The sequence below is a fragment of the Lipophrys pholis genome (assembly GCF_963383615.2).
Source record: "Lipophrys pholis genome assembly, chromosome: 19".
Lineage (NCBI taxonomy): Eukaryota > Metazoa > Chordata > Actinopteri > Blenniiformes > Blenniidae > Lipophrys > Lipophrys pholis.
The window spans coordinates 13,055,520-13,071,991 of record NC_137647.1 but is presented as its reverse complement, the minus strand read 5'-3'; the positions used below and the strand labels follow the sequence as shown (position 1 = coordinate 13,071,991).

General features: G+C 42.9%; 2 protein-coding genes across 2 annotated transcripts; one reads left to right on the top strand and one right to left on the bottom strand.

Annotated features, from left to right (window-relative positions):
• The first annotated feature begins 902 nt into the window (after positions 1 to 902).
• Positions 903 to 5,502, top strand: LOC308125240 (GTPase KRas). The gene is made up of 5 exons (XM_080488861.1): positions 903 to 1,222; positions 1,464 to 1,576; positions 2,547 to 2,725; positions 3,636 to 3,795; positions 3,880 to 5,502. Exons 2-5 carry the CDS (start codon positions 1,466 to 1,468, stop codon positions 3,991 to 3,993), a joined length of 564 nt encoding a protein of 187 aa, XP_080344987.1. The 5' UTR covers positions 903 to 1,222; positions 1,464 to 1,465; the 3' UTR covers positions 3,994 to 5,502.
• pold1 (polymerase (DNA directed), delta 1, catalytic subunit) lies at positions 5,277 to 16,125 on the bottom strand. Its single transcript, XM_080488860.1, has 27 exons — positions 15,913 to 16,125; positions 14,590 to 14,778; positions 14,281 to 14,394; positions 14,010 to 14,150; positions 13,740 to 13,865; positions 13,346 to 13,514; positions 12,952 to 13,066; positions 12,728 to 12,857; positions 12,432 to 12,598; positions 12,217 to 12,321; positions 11,675 to 11,815; positions 11,429 to 11,539; positions 10,587 to 10,778; positions 10,426 to 10,514; positions 10,223 to 10,339; positions 9,185 to 9,298; positions 8,943 to 9,090; positions 8,489 to 8,584; positions 8,237 to 8,374; positions 7,807 to 7,982; positions 7,550 to 7,702; positions 7,359 to 7,461; positions 6,992 to 7,124; positions 6,699 to 6,812; positions 6,514 to 6,566; positions 6,067 to 6,164; positions 5,277 to 5,986 (listed from the first exon to the last, which is right to left on the bottom strand). The coding sequence occupies exons 2-27, from the start codon at positions 14,774 to 14,776 to the stop codon at positions 5,899 to 5,901; spliced, it is 3,318 nt and encodes a 1,105-aa protein (XP_080344986.1). The 5' UTR covers positions 14,777 to 14,778; positions 15,913 to 16,125; the 3' UTR covers positions 5,277 to 5,898.
• Positions 16,126 to 16,472: the final 347 nt, after the last annotated feature.

Genomic DNA, 16,472 nt, shown 5'->3' with positions numbered 1-16,472 from the left:
AATGGTGTGGCCCTGGGTCACTCTCAAATAGAAGAATATAAAATGATAAAGGGATCATGAAAAGCAGATCTGATTACAGTTGCTCTTTGAGCTTACTGACTTATTTCTCTATTTATATGAAAGCTTGATGTAAAAATTGCCATTTTAGCAATGATTTCTCCATAAAAACACAAAAGAAAGAAGTTGATCCAGTGTTATACAGCAGCCAAAATGTAATGTGAGAGTCCATATTAAGAAAATACTGTCATTATAAAATGACTGCGATTAGTGTTTACATTGGTAGCTCTCATAGTAATAAACATATTTCCTGTGCATCTCCACCCTGTTGCAGTTTCTCAGTGTGGCCACTGGAGGACAGTAAAAACAAAAGATTCAATGTTCTGATTAGTTTCACTTTTAATGTGAAGGTACAGTAGGCACAAGTTTAGGAAAAAACATGTAGCATAAAACCACACCCACCTCTCAAAATTAAATGAAGAGAGGACTGGTTTTACTTAGGATCTCATCAAACACAACCAGGCGTGTAAATTATAAAAATAAAAATAAAAATCTTCGAGCTCACCGAGCTTTATTATTGTGATATTTTAACTGTTTCATACTAGATTTATTTAGAACTGGCATGATAACCTTCTGTCCCATGGTGAGAGCAGCACTGAGGTTTAGTGTCTTTCTCGGGGACACTTCAACGCGTGAACTTGCGGAGGCGGGAATCGAACCTGCGACCCTGAGGTCACACTCTGCTCTGCCAGTGAAGAAAAGTGGGCCGGCTGGCCGCGCCCAATTACAGCTACAGTCGTTCGTGATTAGTTCAATCTTCCATCTAAAGGCGGAGCTGTCGATCAGTGCTCCTCTCTGATTGGACAAATTGAGCGTCAATCTGTGTGTCCTACTTTTGATTGGATGTTTAAGGAGGGGATTAAAGCCAAAATGCTCTGCTCACAATGAACCACAATGGAGACCAAGTAGGAACTTGCACGGTTTCGGGCGTTGATTTAGTCACAATTTAAGGCTAAATAGTAAGAGTAGATCCACACGTCTGTACCGAGCGATTCATCTGATTTCTATCAAGTAACGGCAAGTTACGGACAGACTGTTGAAGTGTTCCCACAAGTGCTTTGAGGAAGGAAATGGTCTCGGGCTAACGTTATGTAGCGAGCTAATCTCATCTGTCTACTCGTGAAATTCAGTGATCGATTCTCTGCGTTGAAAAGTCTGCGCACAGGTACGTTTTTCACACTTTTCACCACCAACGCCCATTTACACAGTGACTACTGTAACCAGGGGGAGGGGGGTCAACTTGTAGAAAAAACAACTTCGCGTGAGCAGATAAATCTGGGTCAGTCTCCTCGTCATGTCGTTCCGGGGAGGAAGAGCGCTGCTGACGGGGTTGGAGCTGCTCGTGCTCACCCGGCTTCTCTGCTGCGAGCTCCGGTAAACACCTGTTGTGCTGTTTCCCCTCGCAGGCATGACCGAGTACAAGCTGGTGGTGGTCGGGGCAGGAGGCGTGGGGAAGAGCGCTCTCACCATCCAGCTCATCCAGAACCACTTTGTGGATGAATACGACCCGACCATCGAGGTGAGCAACGTCATCAAACTGATCAATCAACAGGGAAACTGTACAGGATTCCACCTTTAAAGCAGTGACATTCATCAAGAAGACCTGCATGCGGCAAAACAAAGTGTTACTGAGCTGTCAAAGGAAGCAGCTTAGATGCAGCCGCCAAAGACTTGTGAAGAAAGAATTGTGAATTTAATTCAATCTTGATCAAACACTGTTTGTGTTCTCAAACCTAAATAAGGGCCCATTGAATAGTTACAATAGTGATTGTTCTAAGATGCATGTGTGGAACTTTCTCCTTCCTTCACAATATGATTGAGTAGTATTTACTCTCGTGTACAGCCCCCCCCCCCCCCCCCCCCCATATATATCCTAGATAAGTAATCTAGCACCTAAAATATATATTTTTTTCAATCTGCAGACTCTTAAATATTTGCTATTCCTTGTACATAACAAAGTGGCACATGTCTCAGGTTGTGGTTAAACCTCTTTTTATAATTAACAGTTTTCAATTGTAATCATCTTTAAGTCAAGCAAAGGAATGAGATAAATATGTTATGTGATAAAAACCTGTTAATTAAAACTCTACAGACCTTATTTTACTCAAATAATGTCTGGTAAAATCCAATATTGTAAATAGCTTTCCATCATAGCACTTTTTGGATTTACGTAATTAGAGATATGAGTCTCCAATGCCGACTCAGCACTTTCCTGTCTTTTGCCGTCGCCTAAAAGTCGCCACAAAATGGTCGTAAATTAAAATTTCCAGACGATGTTTGATGCCAAGCTCAAATTTAGTAATTGTTGTTATTTCATGGCCACGTTAAATTATTGAAGTGTCAGCAAGTGCATTACAAAGCTTTCCATTCATCCTGGTCTTGTCGCTACACGACGCGGCGGCGTGATGACGGGAGTCTGCATTACGCAATCTGTTCTCGTTGAACTCGTTTGGTGCCGCATGTACGATCGTCTTCATGCTGCGTTGCAGGATTCGTATAGAAAGCAGGTCGTCATCGATGGGGAGACGTGTCTGCTGGACATCCTGGACACTGCAGGTCAGGAGGAGTACAGCGCCATGAGGGACCAGTACATGAGGACGGGAGAGGGCTTCCTCTGTGTGTTTGCCATCAACAACACCAAGTCCTTTGAGGACGTTCATCTTTATAGGTACAAGACGGTTCTGCTGTTGATTGTCCGCAGAGGGGAGTTCAGTTAGTACTTTAAAAGAATAGTTGAATCTATAAATTGACCTGGTGTGTTAGACATGCATGTGCAGAGTATTTTTCTCTTCAGGGGTCGTCGGCAAACAAGTTTTACCCCTGATGTAACCTGAGCAGTCGGGGGGGAAAAGGCCCGTGAACCCAGAACCACAGCGTAGCCCTATTGGCTGAGGGATTTGAACCAGCAAACTGCACGTGGATCACATGTTTGTGATGTTTGTTAAATTTGTGAACAGTGGAAATGAACTACAATTTACTACACAATTTACTTTTTAGATTGTAGGATCAAAGATGAATTCTCTGTTTACATGACGTTACTACTCAAATACTTCACTGGACAAATACAGGTGTGTGTTGACTTTGCCCTGTAAACTTTTACCTTTTGCCGGCATCTACATCTAAAACACTGAATGCAACACAGCTGATAAAACTACATAGCAGTGTTGTTGAGAGCTCATAATGAGTGAGCACATCTCAAGATGTTTTACAGAAGACTGAATGCACTTTCTGCTTTTCGGGGAAACAGCCTGACTGATTATGAGTCACGTGGGTTGACTAGTTTGCGTTTAGGTCCATTTATGATATTTACTGATCCAAACGTGTAACACTATTCTAAAAAAAGGTGTAACGGGCATTTTAAAAATTTTAAAGGGGCAAATCACTGTCATTCTTTTTACTATTTATAAGCACTTCAAAGCTCATTTAAGTAAGTTAGTCATTAGTTCATTAACTTATTCACATTAATAGTTTTTGTTGCTGTTATTGATGAAACCATAAATACCTGTTTCCTGCTGTACTGTCAGGCGACATGTCTGATGTTCAGAAAGTGAGGGACTCTTGTTGCGCCTCCTCCTCAGAGAGCAGATCAACCGGGTGAAGGACAGCGACAGTGTTCCCATGGTGCTGGTGGGGAACAAAAGTGACCTGAGCACTCGCACGGTGGAGAGCCGGCAGGCGCAGGAGCTGGCGCGAAGCTACGGGGTGCCGTTTGTGGAGACCTCCGCCAAGACCAGACAGGCGAGTACAGTCACCTGTGTTACGCCTGTATGAGCGCCCGTGTGGGTTAAAGCAAGTAATATTTTTACTGTTTCCGTCTTGCAGGGTGTGGAAGAGGCTTTTTATTCACTAGTGCGGGAAATTAGAAGATACAAGGAGACCAACCGCAGCAACAAGAAGAGCAAGAAGAACACTCAGAGACGTTGCATAATACTATAGCGAAACAAACAGCGCCAGCATCCCTCCGCTCTTCTTTCACACCCCCACCAGCACACGCTCCCCCTCTCCCCGTTGTCACGGAAACGTTCACGCTCGGCTCCGGACAGGAGGAGCAGAGGCGACGAAAACCATTTTTTATTGCCGTGACAGTTTCCACTAACAGTGTGTCGGTACACGATTCCCCGTGTACAGCATCGACTCGACGCCGAGGGTTGTCGTCTTGTTCGAGGGCTCATTAGGATAGTTTTGATAACCAACTGAAGAAAAACTGCAGTGTTTTTGTGTTGAATTCAGCCTTTTTGCGAACGTTTCTTTTTCTGTTTGTAGCTCCTGTTGGCCATTTAGTGGTCGAGTGTTTACAGTGATGCGTCTGCGGTTTGCACCGCCACATCAGGTGAATAACTTTGTCCAAATGTTTCTAACAGAATTGTCACTAACCACCTTTCATATTTTTTGTACTGATCAGTAACGGACTGTTTAAATGACTTGGGAATCTATTTTCCATGTGGAAACATTTCATCAAAGATGAGATTTGTCAAAACATTTCTGAAGTTTAACGTGTGTCGTCCCCTTAGAGTCCGAGCACTAACCGTGCAGAGGACCTAATTGAAACCGGAGGGATTCTTTTTTTAAATTGTTCTTTTTCCATAGCTTGGTGTAACTTTTGGGGCTTAAAACACAAAACTCTGCTTCAGACTTGTAGGTGCACTTTATATTCTGTCATGTTTTTTTTTTTCTTAATCAACAACAGAGCTTCGTCGTGTAATCAGCTCAGATTTCATGCTTTTTGTTTCTGCGGTTGATTTCATGGTCCACTTCAAACTCAGTTAAGGTGTAGGTCTTTGTGTTGGTGGTGGTTGCAGTAAGAAGTCAGTCAGCAAGAAACTTTCAGAGTTGAAGTCACGTTTCTCAGATTGCACATAATGCTGGTTGACTTTGAGAATCAAGGTTTTTTTTCTTTGTTTGTAATGTCACTCCAAATGTGAGATTTTTCTGAAAGTATGAACTGCATTCCCAAATTTAAAAACGTAAAAAGCAATTAAAGTTGAGTGAGCCGACTTGCTTTGAGTGGCATTGTACAACCAAGTGACTCTATGGGGCATGTGCCGAGCTGTGATGTTGAGCTGCAGACTCCACTTATGATCGTTATTAGAACTTTAACACGATGCCTGACTGTGGTATTACTTATGAAATGTTTAATAACTTGATCAGAACTGGTCTCTCACTGACAGCAATGTAAAATCAGGACTGCACGCTGGTGTGAAGAACAAGTTCCTGTGTTTAGCTATTGAATCTCATGTTTTGTTTATTCAAACCACAAGTTAGGGTTTAAGAAAAGTTTGTTTTTAAAAATGAAAAGGACATTAAAGGAATTTCTCAAACACAGAAGCTGATCTGACTGTTCACTGCATATTGGAGCTGTTTTTGTTGCCTCAGTCAGAGCTGGAAGTGTTCCTTCACTTTAGTTTTCACAGAATTTAGAGAATAAACACATTGGATTCAAAGGTCTGCTTTCCTTGCCTTTGTAGTGCATCTATGAAGAAGCGAATCTCCTTTAATTTGATTCATCAGATGGCGAAGATAAAAAAATTTTTATGCAGAGGTACTGAATTAATAAAAAGGACGGGATGTAGTTTGACTAAGACGACACCGAAATGAACCGGGTATCCAAGTTCCTCTTTGTTTCCTTAAAGTTGAACTTGGGTACTATGATGGTAGATTAAGGGATAACCAAGGGCTGAAAATGAATAGAAAGCTTTTCCATTTATTTTACAAAACAAACTGTCAAGTGTCTTCGAAAATAGAGAAATAGTGTGAAATTAAGCATTTGTACAAGCGTCAAAACTGAAAATCCAGGAGAGTTGGATGTCTGAAGTCATCTGAAATGAAGCACAGGAGCCTCCATCACCACCCGAAACGAGACACCAGCTTGCTCTGGTCATCCAGATCTTTCTGCACCTTCTTCCTCATGTAGAAGATCGGACAGTCCCGACTGCAGAGACAAGAGCAGGGGCCACGTTGTGAGAATCCCACGGTAAACACTGACATGTTCAAAGACAAGAAATAACGTACCTGGTGCAGAGGACGTCCTCGTGGAGGGAGCCCTGACAGCGCTGACACTGAGTCCACAGGCGAGAGAAACGATCCTCCAGCGTGCTCAGGTGAAAGATCTGAAAACAAATTACAGCTCTGAAGGTGTTTATTAAACAGCGATATCTGAGTGAGATGAACCAAGAAGTGCTTTCTGTGGCAAACTGGTGGGAAGAAGTCTGAAATGAACAGCATGATTCTGTTCTAATTGCTCAGAGGAGGTAGTTAGGAACTTAAATGTAATTTTTTAAAAAGCTTACGCTGTGGTAATTCAATGCAACTGTGTCATTTAAACACTTTCTCCTAGAAAATGACTCTTTGCCACTAGAGGGCAACATGATGAACGGTAAACATTCATTAAAGGCTTTCTTCAAACCCATGAGGAAAACCAGCATTTTAACTTGTCATGTCCTGCAGCAGCTTGCCTACCTCTTTTTGGTAGAGTTCGGATTCCTTCTTCTTACAAAAGTCACACACGGCAGCTGCAACGGACACAGCCCATGTTACTTGTTGCGACAAATTACACAACACACAGACACTTCTCTAAAGCCACACGCACACCCCAGCTTACAAAAACAAGGAATAAACATTTGAAAAAGGAAGACGCCACTCACTGTCTGTTTTGAGCACAGCTTTGCAGCCGATGCACGTGCTTCTCTTCTGAGCGAAAGCCATGAGACCCCCAATCTTGGAGGTCAACACAGTCTTACAGCGGGTGTGGTCACCCTCTGCAAAAACACACAACGCGTCTCTTTAGTTCACGTACCCAGCCTGTAACCGTGGCGGCCCATCTTATTTGACTGGCTGGGAAGACGACGCCTCCTCTTCAAGGTCGCGCATTACTTTCTTCACTCGTGTGTCAACAAGCCGCCCAGAAGGCAGTGGTTATGTGTGAAGGTCGACTCACTGAGCAGGACGCTCTCGGCCTTCGTCTCGCCCAGGATCGGCTCAAATATTCTCAGCAGGGGTTTGGAGAGCTGCTGCTCCAGGTAGTACTGTGTGTCGATGGGAATGTTGTTCTCCAGCACGTAGATCGGATCCTTGAAACGGTGCAACAAGTAAAGATTTAGTTCGATGTTCGTCAACATGGCATCAAATTTTAGACAAAAAAAAAAAAAAGACTGAAAAAGTCACGCTGCTGTCAAGTCATTTATTCAACTTTCCCCATCCTGTGAATGGAAAACTGACCAGCTGATGCACATGTGGCATGACTTCAAAACAGTCTGGTTGTTTTGAATTTTATAATCGGGCTTGAGTGTTAATAGCCTCCACACCTCTGACTTCATGTATGCTGCTGCTCCCTTTGCCGCCTTGATGATAACGTATGGAACTCGGTCCCCGAGGTTTGGAGCGCTGCCGGCATCTCTCTTCCTCATCCTGGAAAAAAGTTACATGGTGAACCGACCAAGACTCTTGTAAAACGCTATCTTTAAAAATAGAGAGTGTTGTTAGTGAGTGATCGGACCTCTCTGCCAGCTCCACGTGCGCCTGCTTGCCAGCGTACTCCTGCGCGGTGCGCGTCAGCTCTTTGGTGATGACCAGCTGGCTGATGTCAATACGATTACACAGCAGGTCTGAGATCACCTCTTTGGCGTGATCGACGGCACCGTCAGGGTCCCTAAACACACGTTAACAGTTTTTACACAGCAATCCATTTTTAAAGCTTTTTACTAAACAAAAACTTTAAAACAAAGTGAAGTGATGCTGCTGAGCGCGTCTCACCTGTCTATCAGGATCTTCTGCAGACAGGTGTTGATGAGGTTGGCCACCAGGGGGCAGTTGTCTCTGCGGACAGTTTCAATGCCTTTACAGTCCATCTTATCGTGTGTGTTTGCATTGGAGGAGAAATACAGGCCGGCGTAGCGCTTCTTGTTGATCAGCAGGTAGGGATAGTAAACCTGTGGAGATAAAGACAAGCTCTCATTGTCTGCAGGCTGAGTCACTGTATTAAACCAACATCTTGACAAAAACATGCAAACTCCATAGACTGGACTCAAACCGGAGAAACTCACTATGAGGTGAGCGCACTAACCACTACACCACCACAATGAATAGATGAATAAAAAAAAAAAGAGAGAATTTCTGGTCGAAAGTGATATGCAAGAAACTGCCCATTAAAGCCCACTTTTTTTTTTTTTTTTTAAAAAAGCACCTTCTCGAATTCCAGCTTGATTGGAGATATAAAATGAGACGACACCCATTCTGCTGCCTCCTTCCCGAGGTCCATGGACTCGCTCACTGTAGCAACTCCAAGTTTTACCATGACAGAGTCAGTGTCCCCGTAAATGACCTAAACAGGACAAGTGTTCATGATTAACAAGTATAAAATTTACAATGTCGGCAAAGGAACCTTATTTTAGTAATCATCAGAAAACAGATCTAAAAATATTCATGTGTTTCTCACCTTAGCGTCAGCTGGGTAGCCGTTGGAAATGGTGTATCTTGACTCGACTAACTGTTTGGTTTGTTCGATCATCTGCCTCCCAAAACCTGTGACACTCTGAATGAGATAAAAGATTTGGATGAAATATGATATGCGAATGACCAAACAAGTCAGGAGTCTTTATGACTGAGGAACAAAACTCTCATCATTAGATCATGGAGCTTTTTTTTTTTTTTCTTTCAAATGTTTTGTATTTCTGACTCCACCTGTGCTGTGGTTTCTGTTTCAGCATTAATCTGAGCTCTAGATCTTTGTTCTTTACCGTTCGTGCTCTAAATTCATATCTGTGCTCAACAGCAGAAACAGTCGCAGTGAGACTGAGCGAGGAACAGTGAAGATCCATTATAAGAACTATGACAATAAAACTACCTGGAGATGTTCCGTATAAAGTATTGCCCCAGAATGAAGTGCTGACCTGTGAGATCTCCAGGCAGGGCAGTTTTCCAACTTGGGCCCCGGTGAAGCCGTAGACGGAGTTGGCGCTGATTTTGAGGGCCAGCTGTCGACCATCCAGCACCTGCTTCTTGAAGGGGTCCGTCTCCTTCTTCAGCTCTGCTTTGGCTCTGTGGACGGACAGAGGCATCATTTCACTACAATTATCTGAAGAAATAAAACATTTCAGGTCCAAGTGTGTGATTTGTTAGAGTCCCATCACACCTCTTTCGAGCAGACAGCAGGTTCTCCAAAATCTCAGGAAGAAGTCCTTTCCTCACTGAGCTCTTCACAAAGTGATCACCGGTGGGAGTCTTGATGAACTCCTCTGGTGACAGACTGCAAACACACAACCTTTTAGTCTAGATCTCTGCAATTACTGAGATTAGTGGTATAAAACATAATCAGAGAAGCAAATTCCAGCCTGCAGGCTGACATTGCAATGTGGCAAAACTAAGAAAACACTATAATTTTTTGATAAAAGTATCGTCATTTCCAGACTATTGAGCGCACCCACAAATTTTTTAAAGAAATTATTTTTCACATGTATAGGCCTCATGCAGGTGTCCACGTTGGAACAGGGCATGAATTTCACTGTGGGAAAATAAGAAAGAAATTCAAGTACAGGGCGCTCTGTGTGTGTGTGTGTGTGTGTGTGTGTGTTGATAAAGTATTTTATCGGTTAATTGGTTAACCACTGAGCGCAGCGCGTCAGAGTTACGTGATGCACCTGAACGCATCACTCAGGGCAGTCAGCAGCTGGAGTTACACCAGACCACATAAAGCAGCACGACCAGGTCAAGGAGGCAAATATCACTTTCAGGGCATATTTTGGAGAAGCAGAAGTGCTCCAAACCGCACAGATTCAGGCGGAAGTGGAATCTGGCGGCATGAAGCTCGTTAACCCGGAAAAATCCATGAATTAACCACATCATCGTATAAGCCGCAGGGTTCAAAGCGCGTGAAAAAAGTAGTGGCTTATAGTCCAGAAATTACGATACCTGCTGTAGATTGAATTGTCCCAGTAAGAGTAAGTGGACATAACACTGAGACTTGAGCCTGATCAGTGGAGCAGCAGGCAGCAACAGGTTGAGCCTTCATTCATGGTGAAGTAACATTAGCTCATCAGTTCAAAGCCAAGTCATTGTCACAATTTTTGATGCAACATAAATCTTTGTGAAAATAGGAGTCATACGGCTTTTAGGCAACAAGACCAAGACGGAAAACTAAAATATAACTGAAATGAAAATAAAACTTGCTCACCCCATCGTCTCGGCTGAGCCTCTCTGCAGAAGGGTTGTGTAACAGAGGTTGTGAGCCATCATGATGGACGGATACAGGGAGGAGAAATCCAGGGTGGCAATGGGAAGGCTGTAGTAGCTGCACAGACAACAGGGTGGTGACGGTGAGGTTCATGAGAAGGCTGCACCTACCACACTGCACGAGCAAATACCTGAAGCACTCACCCCTTCTCGGGCTCAATTACAGTGGCGCCGGTGTAGTCCTCCCCTCCCTGCGTCTTCACGACAGGCATGACCAGATCCTGCTTCATGGCCTGAACGGATGAAAACACACTTCAGTTTCCAGGTCGGAATGCAGGGATAATGTTTGTGTTCGCCGTTCTTACCTGTCGCAGCAGCTGAGAGACGACTTTGATCTGCTGCCCTCTGGACAGCAGGTACGTGAGCGGCACTCCTGTCACTCTGGCCATCTCCATGTAGTTGATCACACACATCAGCTTCTGCAGGAGGCGCAGCGGGAGGTAGGCGTCTTTCAGGCAGTACACTGCCAAACGGCGACGCGTTTGTTCGTTCCCATTCTGAGGAAAAAGAGAGAGAAAGATAAATGCAAAAGCGCCGACTACCAAACATGAATATATTTATTAACTGTATTTATTCAGCATTACCTGCTCATAATTAATGGAATGGTGTGTTAAAAAAAAAAAAAAAAAAAAGGTAAATAATTAAGAAAACATTAAACCAAGTAAAAACAGTTGCTTTTTAAACCTACTTGTATTTAGTTACTTGTATAATAAATACCCATTGATTTGACTCTTATGACTGCGAAGCCTGGACTTATCTTGATTTATCAGCTACAGAATTGTTAAGAATAAACATGTGATGATTGAACACCACTGACAATTTTTCCAAAATAATTAACATTCATAAATGGCAGGTCTTTAGTATCAAGGTGTGTTTTTGACTGTATTGAGAAGCTTATTAGAAATGTGTGACACACTAGTGAATGTAGTCTGGGATTGGATGGCAGTACCCTGAAAGTACTGGGTTCACCAGTGAGGCCTGCCGTGTGGCTAAAAAGCTCAATTTCTCCGCATTCTGGTGGTTTATTAATTTTCTCAAAATCAGAAATGATCAAGGAATTCTGGTTATGAGGGATATGTCAAATCACTCATCAATAATGAAAGGATAGAAATAAGAATTAAGCGCTGATTGTTGGTTGGTGGATTACCTGCAGATCAGTGATGATGGAGTGCTGCACATCCTCCTTCTGCTCTTGCAGGAAATGGAAACTCACAGCGTTGAGCGTGTATGAACGCAGCTTATAATCCCTGAGCAGCACCTGGATGTAACACAACAATCAGCCTACACCCTGCAAAACTCTGAATCTTTAGCTATAAACATCGTTACCTAGACAAACGCCTCATGCTGATGATTACAAACAGTAAAAGTTGAGTTTGAAACACGACATGCTGACCTGCAGCAGATCAAACTGAACTCGGCCCTCCATGTTGACGGTCTTGTTCTCTCTGCGTCCCATCTGCTTACTCTGGAAATTTAAATCTTTCAACACTGACTTGACATTTCGCACTCGGCCGAGGTAGGGGAAGTAATTCACCTGGGGGGGATAAAAACAAGCTGGAAATGAGGACAAAGCAATAAGAAATCCTGGCCTGTTGAGGCTCCAATTGATGAAAAGCTACATTCAGACAGCAGGAAAGACGGCTTCAAACCCATATGACTTGTTCTTTTACCTTTATTTGCACATTAGCTTCAGCAGCATTGTTACTATTCATCTGACGTTTACGTCACTGTAGTTGTTGAGTGTGAACAGGTGTTTCTCTTTGTCCTCAGTCACATCTGCTCACAGCTTTAATGACTTCCGCTGAACAACAACTTCACAAATTATCTGTAAACTGACTAAAAGCCTCAATAATTCACGTGCGCTCCATCAGTCTGAATGTGGCTTTAAAGTGTCTGCAGTGGATAATGTAATAAATAAATATTGCTTCAACTGACTTTTAAAGCAGCTGCTCTGTTCAACAGGTAGGGGAAGTCGAAGTTCTGGATGTTGTATCCAGTAATGACGTCTGGGTCCACCGTCCTCAGAAACTCTGCCCAGCTCTGCTCAACAAAAGAGGAAACAGCATGACGAACATGAAACGACAAAACTTTAAACTGAGGAGCAAAGAAACCTGCGTGTTTTAAGGTGTCCTGCTGAAAAAGGTTTGTACCTGCAGCAGCTGTTTTTCCTGCGTGAAGCACAAGATCTGAGAGCCGACAATGCTGGCGCAAGACTGAAGGGTGAACACTGTGCGAATGAAGGGCTCCGTCTCGCCCTGCCGCTGCACCATAGACGCTATCTGGATCACAGGGTCTTTGTCTGCTTCTGGGAAAATTCCTGCGAAGAAAAGAGCGACCACAAACGTTTCCAAATCTGCACTTGCTTTTTATGAACCAGGCCATGTGATATGTTCTTATGCCGCCGTCCGTCTGCTGGATAGAAACAACGTTTTAGATTGGGAAATACCTTTTCTTCCTGCACACTCGATGTCGAAGCTGAGGACTCGCAGCGGTGCAATCCTTTGCCATTCGCCCTCTGGCGGGTGACTTATCATGTCTGTCCATGCCACATCCACCTCATACTGACACAGGGACACCTGAAGGACAAACAGAAGTGAATACGGCTCATAAAAACTACTGGTACAGGTCTGAATTAACCGATTAAAAACACTAAATGTGAACTGGGCGCACCTTTCCAGTAGACTGAGAATCTCCATTGCCCATGCTCTTCTCTTCACGCAGTCTGTACTTCCCTTTGGGAACCTCAATCCAGCAGCAACCTACAACATCACTGTCCACCATAAACCTGAGAACACGAGAGAGGCTCAACAGCTGGAATGATTTGGCTTTAGTATTAAATTTACTAAAATAATTTGCATGGCAATCATAATACATTTATCTCTGAGAAACACAGTGACACTCTGATGTATTAGAACATTCACAGCACATTCAAAGTGCATTATTTTACCAGCTATTTGAATTACCACAGGTTGCACTCAGAAACATCAACCCAGACTGAACTTCACCATCTCCTGGGCAAAGTGGGTGGAAAAGCCACAATCATGAATTTTGACAGAACACACACCTGATTTCAAAATCTATGTTGGCCTCGTAGGACTGGTAGCTCTGGCTTGGATGGTGTCCAAACTTAAAGCCCACCTCCAGCAGTCTCTTTGCGGGAGCGATGAGACGAGGCGTCGCCATGGTGATCCGCAAGAAATCCATAATCTTCTTCCCATGGTAACCGTACATGTCTGTGACAAAACAAATCTAACTTAGGCATATCATTTCATTCTATAAGTAGAATAAAACATAATGATAATGGTAGAATGATGACACCAACTTGGTGTCTGTGCAGGTTATTTACTATGCGACTTCTTTTATTAAATAAAATCAGACCAGCCATCTCCCGGACAATAAAGACAAATATTATTTGTGAACTTATTTATAGAATCAATCCAGACCAAACCAGAACTTACTCTCTTTGCGAGTGATGTCTACAGCAAGTACTGTTGTGGAGATGTTGTCTTTGTTGGATCTCATGTCCTTCAAAACAGCAGAGTTCAGCTCTCTTTTAAACTCAGACAGGTCAGCAGAGGTGAAGCCTTCAAATGAAGCAGAAAGAGAAGAGCATTGTGGATTATTTTCCTCATAATGGCAGAAAAAAAAAAAAAAAAAAAAGAGTGCTATCTTAGAAATTGTTCCACTTGAAGTATGATTAAGTAATTAGTGTTTCAAAAGTTACTCACCACTTGGTGCAGGAACGTAAAAGTAAGGATCAAATCCATGAATATGGCAGCACACGCTGTTGCCATTGTCTGTTACTCCAAACATCCGAATGATGGGGACTTTTCCTTTCGACTGACCAGGCATGCCAGTCACCGTCTCACCTATACACAACACAAAAGCAATCACTAATCTCACTGAATGGCGAAGCTGTGTGCCATAAAATCTGACAGCAAAGAAACCAATGAAGTTTTCTTGTTTCAGGCTTCAACGTGTGTTTTTCTTGATAATCACCCAAATAATAGTCCAGGTCGATCTGCTGAAACACCAGGGTATCGGATGACGGTTCAATAGGAGGCGCATAAGGCCGTCGCCAGCGAGGGTTCATGTCTGCAGAGAACAGGTCACCTGACAGGAAAATGAGCAAAAGCATGATGCGTCATGTCAGTGTGTGAAGTCAACAAGAGCTACGTTTTGTCAGAAGTTGGACCAGCAGTTTGTTTGTAGGATGATGGTTAAAAGCAACAACAGTTACAACTTCATTTAAGAAGGAAATTATTCCGTCGTACCTCTGAATATTTTGCTCTTTTGTGCCACACTCACCTACAGGAATAACATCATGTCCTGTTTGCCCTTCCATCTCCTCTGCATCCATTTCTGACTCCTCAAACATCAACAGGTCCTCTTCAAACTGCGATGGGCTGTCCTCCCACTCACTGGCCACTTTACCCCGCTTGGCCTGCGAAGCGCTCCCGTTGAACGGGCCGCCATTGCGCCGTTTAAAATCCATGCCTACAGGCAAGTACAAATAAAACTTGAATACAGACAGGAGTAGTGACTGAATACACATATAAAAGAAGAACACTACTAAATACAGCATAGAAATAAAGCGTAGGCAACACCTTTTCAAAGCTTTAATGCCGAGGTGCCAATAATATTAGTTTTGATTAATGCCCACCAAAACTGGAACATGTGATTAAAAACTACTATAGTAATAATGATAATAAATTGTGCTCTTGCTTCAACAATTCATGGCACTTGTATTCTTTGACGTAACAGTCAAACCAGTTGCCGTGTATATATTTTAACATAGACGTTTGGAAGGTAGAAGCAACTTCTGGATGGTGACACAATTACCTGATCAGAAGAGACAGAAAGTTATCAATGTCTGCAGTATGTCCAGAAGATATGTTATTTTATGTAACAACCTGTTTCAACACGACTTTTCAGAAGCATTATAAAATTGTTCTACACTCTACAATGTGAATAAAGCCATTTAATTACGCTCCAGTATAGTCAAACACATTACAACGCCTTGAAGCCCCAAAGGATGCCAGGCACTACACTTTCAAAACCAGGATATCTGAGCAAGTGTGGCAACCTCCTGGCCTCGTTTGGGAAGAGCAGTATCTGCCTGCAAAACAACCGATTTGCATTGTATTTGAGTTAATACTCCCCAGTCTACCTTTGTGCACACATGGTATAATGGAAATATGGTAATGAAGTACTTGAGATTTTGTTTCAGGTCTTATTTGGAAACAATAAATTTGAAAGAACCTCGAAATTTGAGAACGATCCTGAATATGAGTTACAATTTGCAGTGATGATAGAAATGATTGCATTGGTGATGGGGATTTCAGTTTAAAAGAAACTCACTAAGGAGGTAAATGTGTGCTGACTTCCAGGCTGCATGGCGCGTGTGTTTCATGCCTTCTGCATTAAGACTGACGACTGAAATGAACCACTTCTGTTGCTTGTTAAATAGAATGGTTTCGTTTCCCGGTATAAGCCAAACTTTCGCATTGACAGAACATTAAACAATGGTACCAAACCGGCGCAGCTTGTTTCGTTTGTAACAAGCTAAAGGAAGCAGCTAGCGCTGCAGGCTCGGATGTAAACAGTCCAGCGTCTCCTGGTTAGGCTTACCTTAAGCGTTAGTTAGTTGTCCGAGATCGTTCAGACGGATCAACTAACAACGCTCTGCGTCTTTACAGCGTGAAGATAAAAACAACTGGAGTCTCTTCTTGACTGCAGAGAACCAGCCTGACAACAACTCCCGCCAATCTCCTTTTAATTTGTGAACTTTCACCGACGAACGCGCGGAAACTTGTAGTCTGGTCTCCCGACACATAGTGAAGTCATGGACAGTTACGTCACAGAAAGGGCGGAAGTAGCAGTGGTATCTGAGCGTGAGGGGGGCGCCATCTGACTGAACCTTGAAAAAAATAGACAGACCGTGTGGTCCCGGCAAAAGACGTCAGATTTTACGTAGCAACAATGGAGGGAAAACTTCCTGAGTTGTTTTATTGTATTTTGGTTTAATTACATTGACAATGTCCAAAATTAAGAACTTACTTAAAATATAAACACTTACAGGAAGGAGATTTGACTACCTGAAAAATATATCCATTAATTAAAAAACAAATCTTGTTTCAATTTCAGAATTCCCAAAGGTAAACGAATTAAATAAAAAACAAAACAAAAAC

Excerpts from the sequence above, each read along its gene's own strand:
- LOC308125240 (XM_080488861.1), top strand. The coding sequence starts at position 1,466 with ATGACCGAGTACAAGCTGGTGGTGGTCGGGGCAGGAGGCGTGGGGAAG. Across the intron at positions 1,577-2,546 it reads AATACGACCCGACCATCGAG|GATTCGTATAGAAAGCAGGT; the intron begins GTGAGCAACGTC and ends GCTGCGTTGCAG. Across the intron at positions 2,726-3,635 it reads GAGGACGTTCATCTTTATAG|AGAGCAGATCAACCGGGTGA; the intron begins GTACAAGACGGT and ends CCTCCTCCTCAG.
- pold1 (XM_080488860.1), bottom strand. The coding sequence starts at position 14,776 with ATGGATTTTAAACGGCGCAATGGCGGCCCGTTCAACGGGAGCGCTTCG. Across the intron at positions 13,067-13,345 it reads AACATAGATTTTGAAATCAG|GTTTATGGTGGACAGTGATG; the intron begins GTGTGTGTTCTG and ends TCGTGTTCTCAG. Across the intron at positions 9,299-10,222 it reads GGCTCAGCCGAGACGATGGG|TCTGTCACCAGAGGAGTTCA; the intron begins GTGAGCAAGTTT and ends GTGTGTTTGCAG.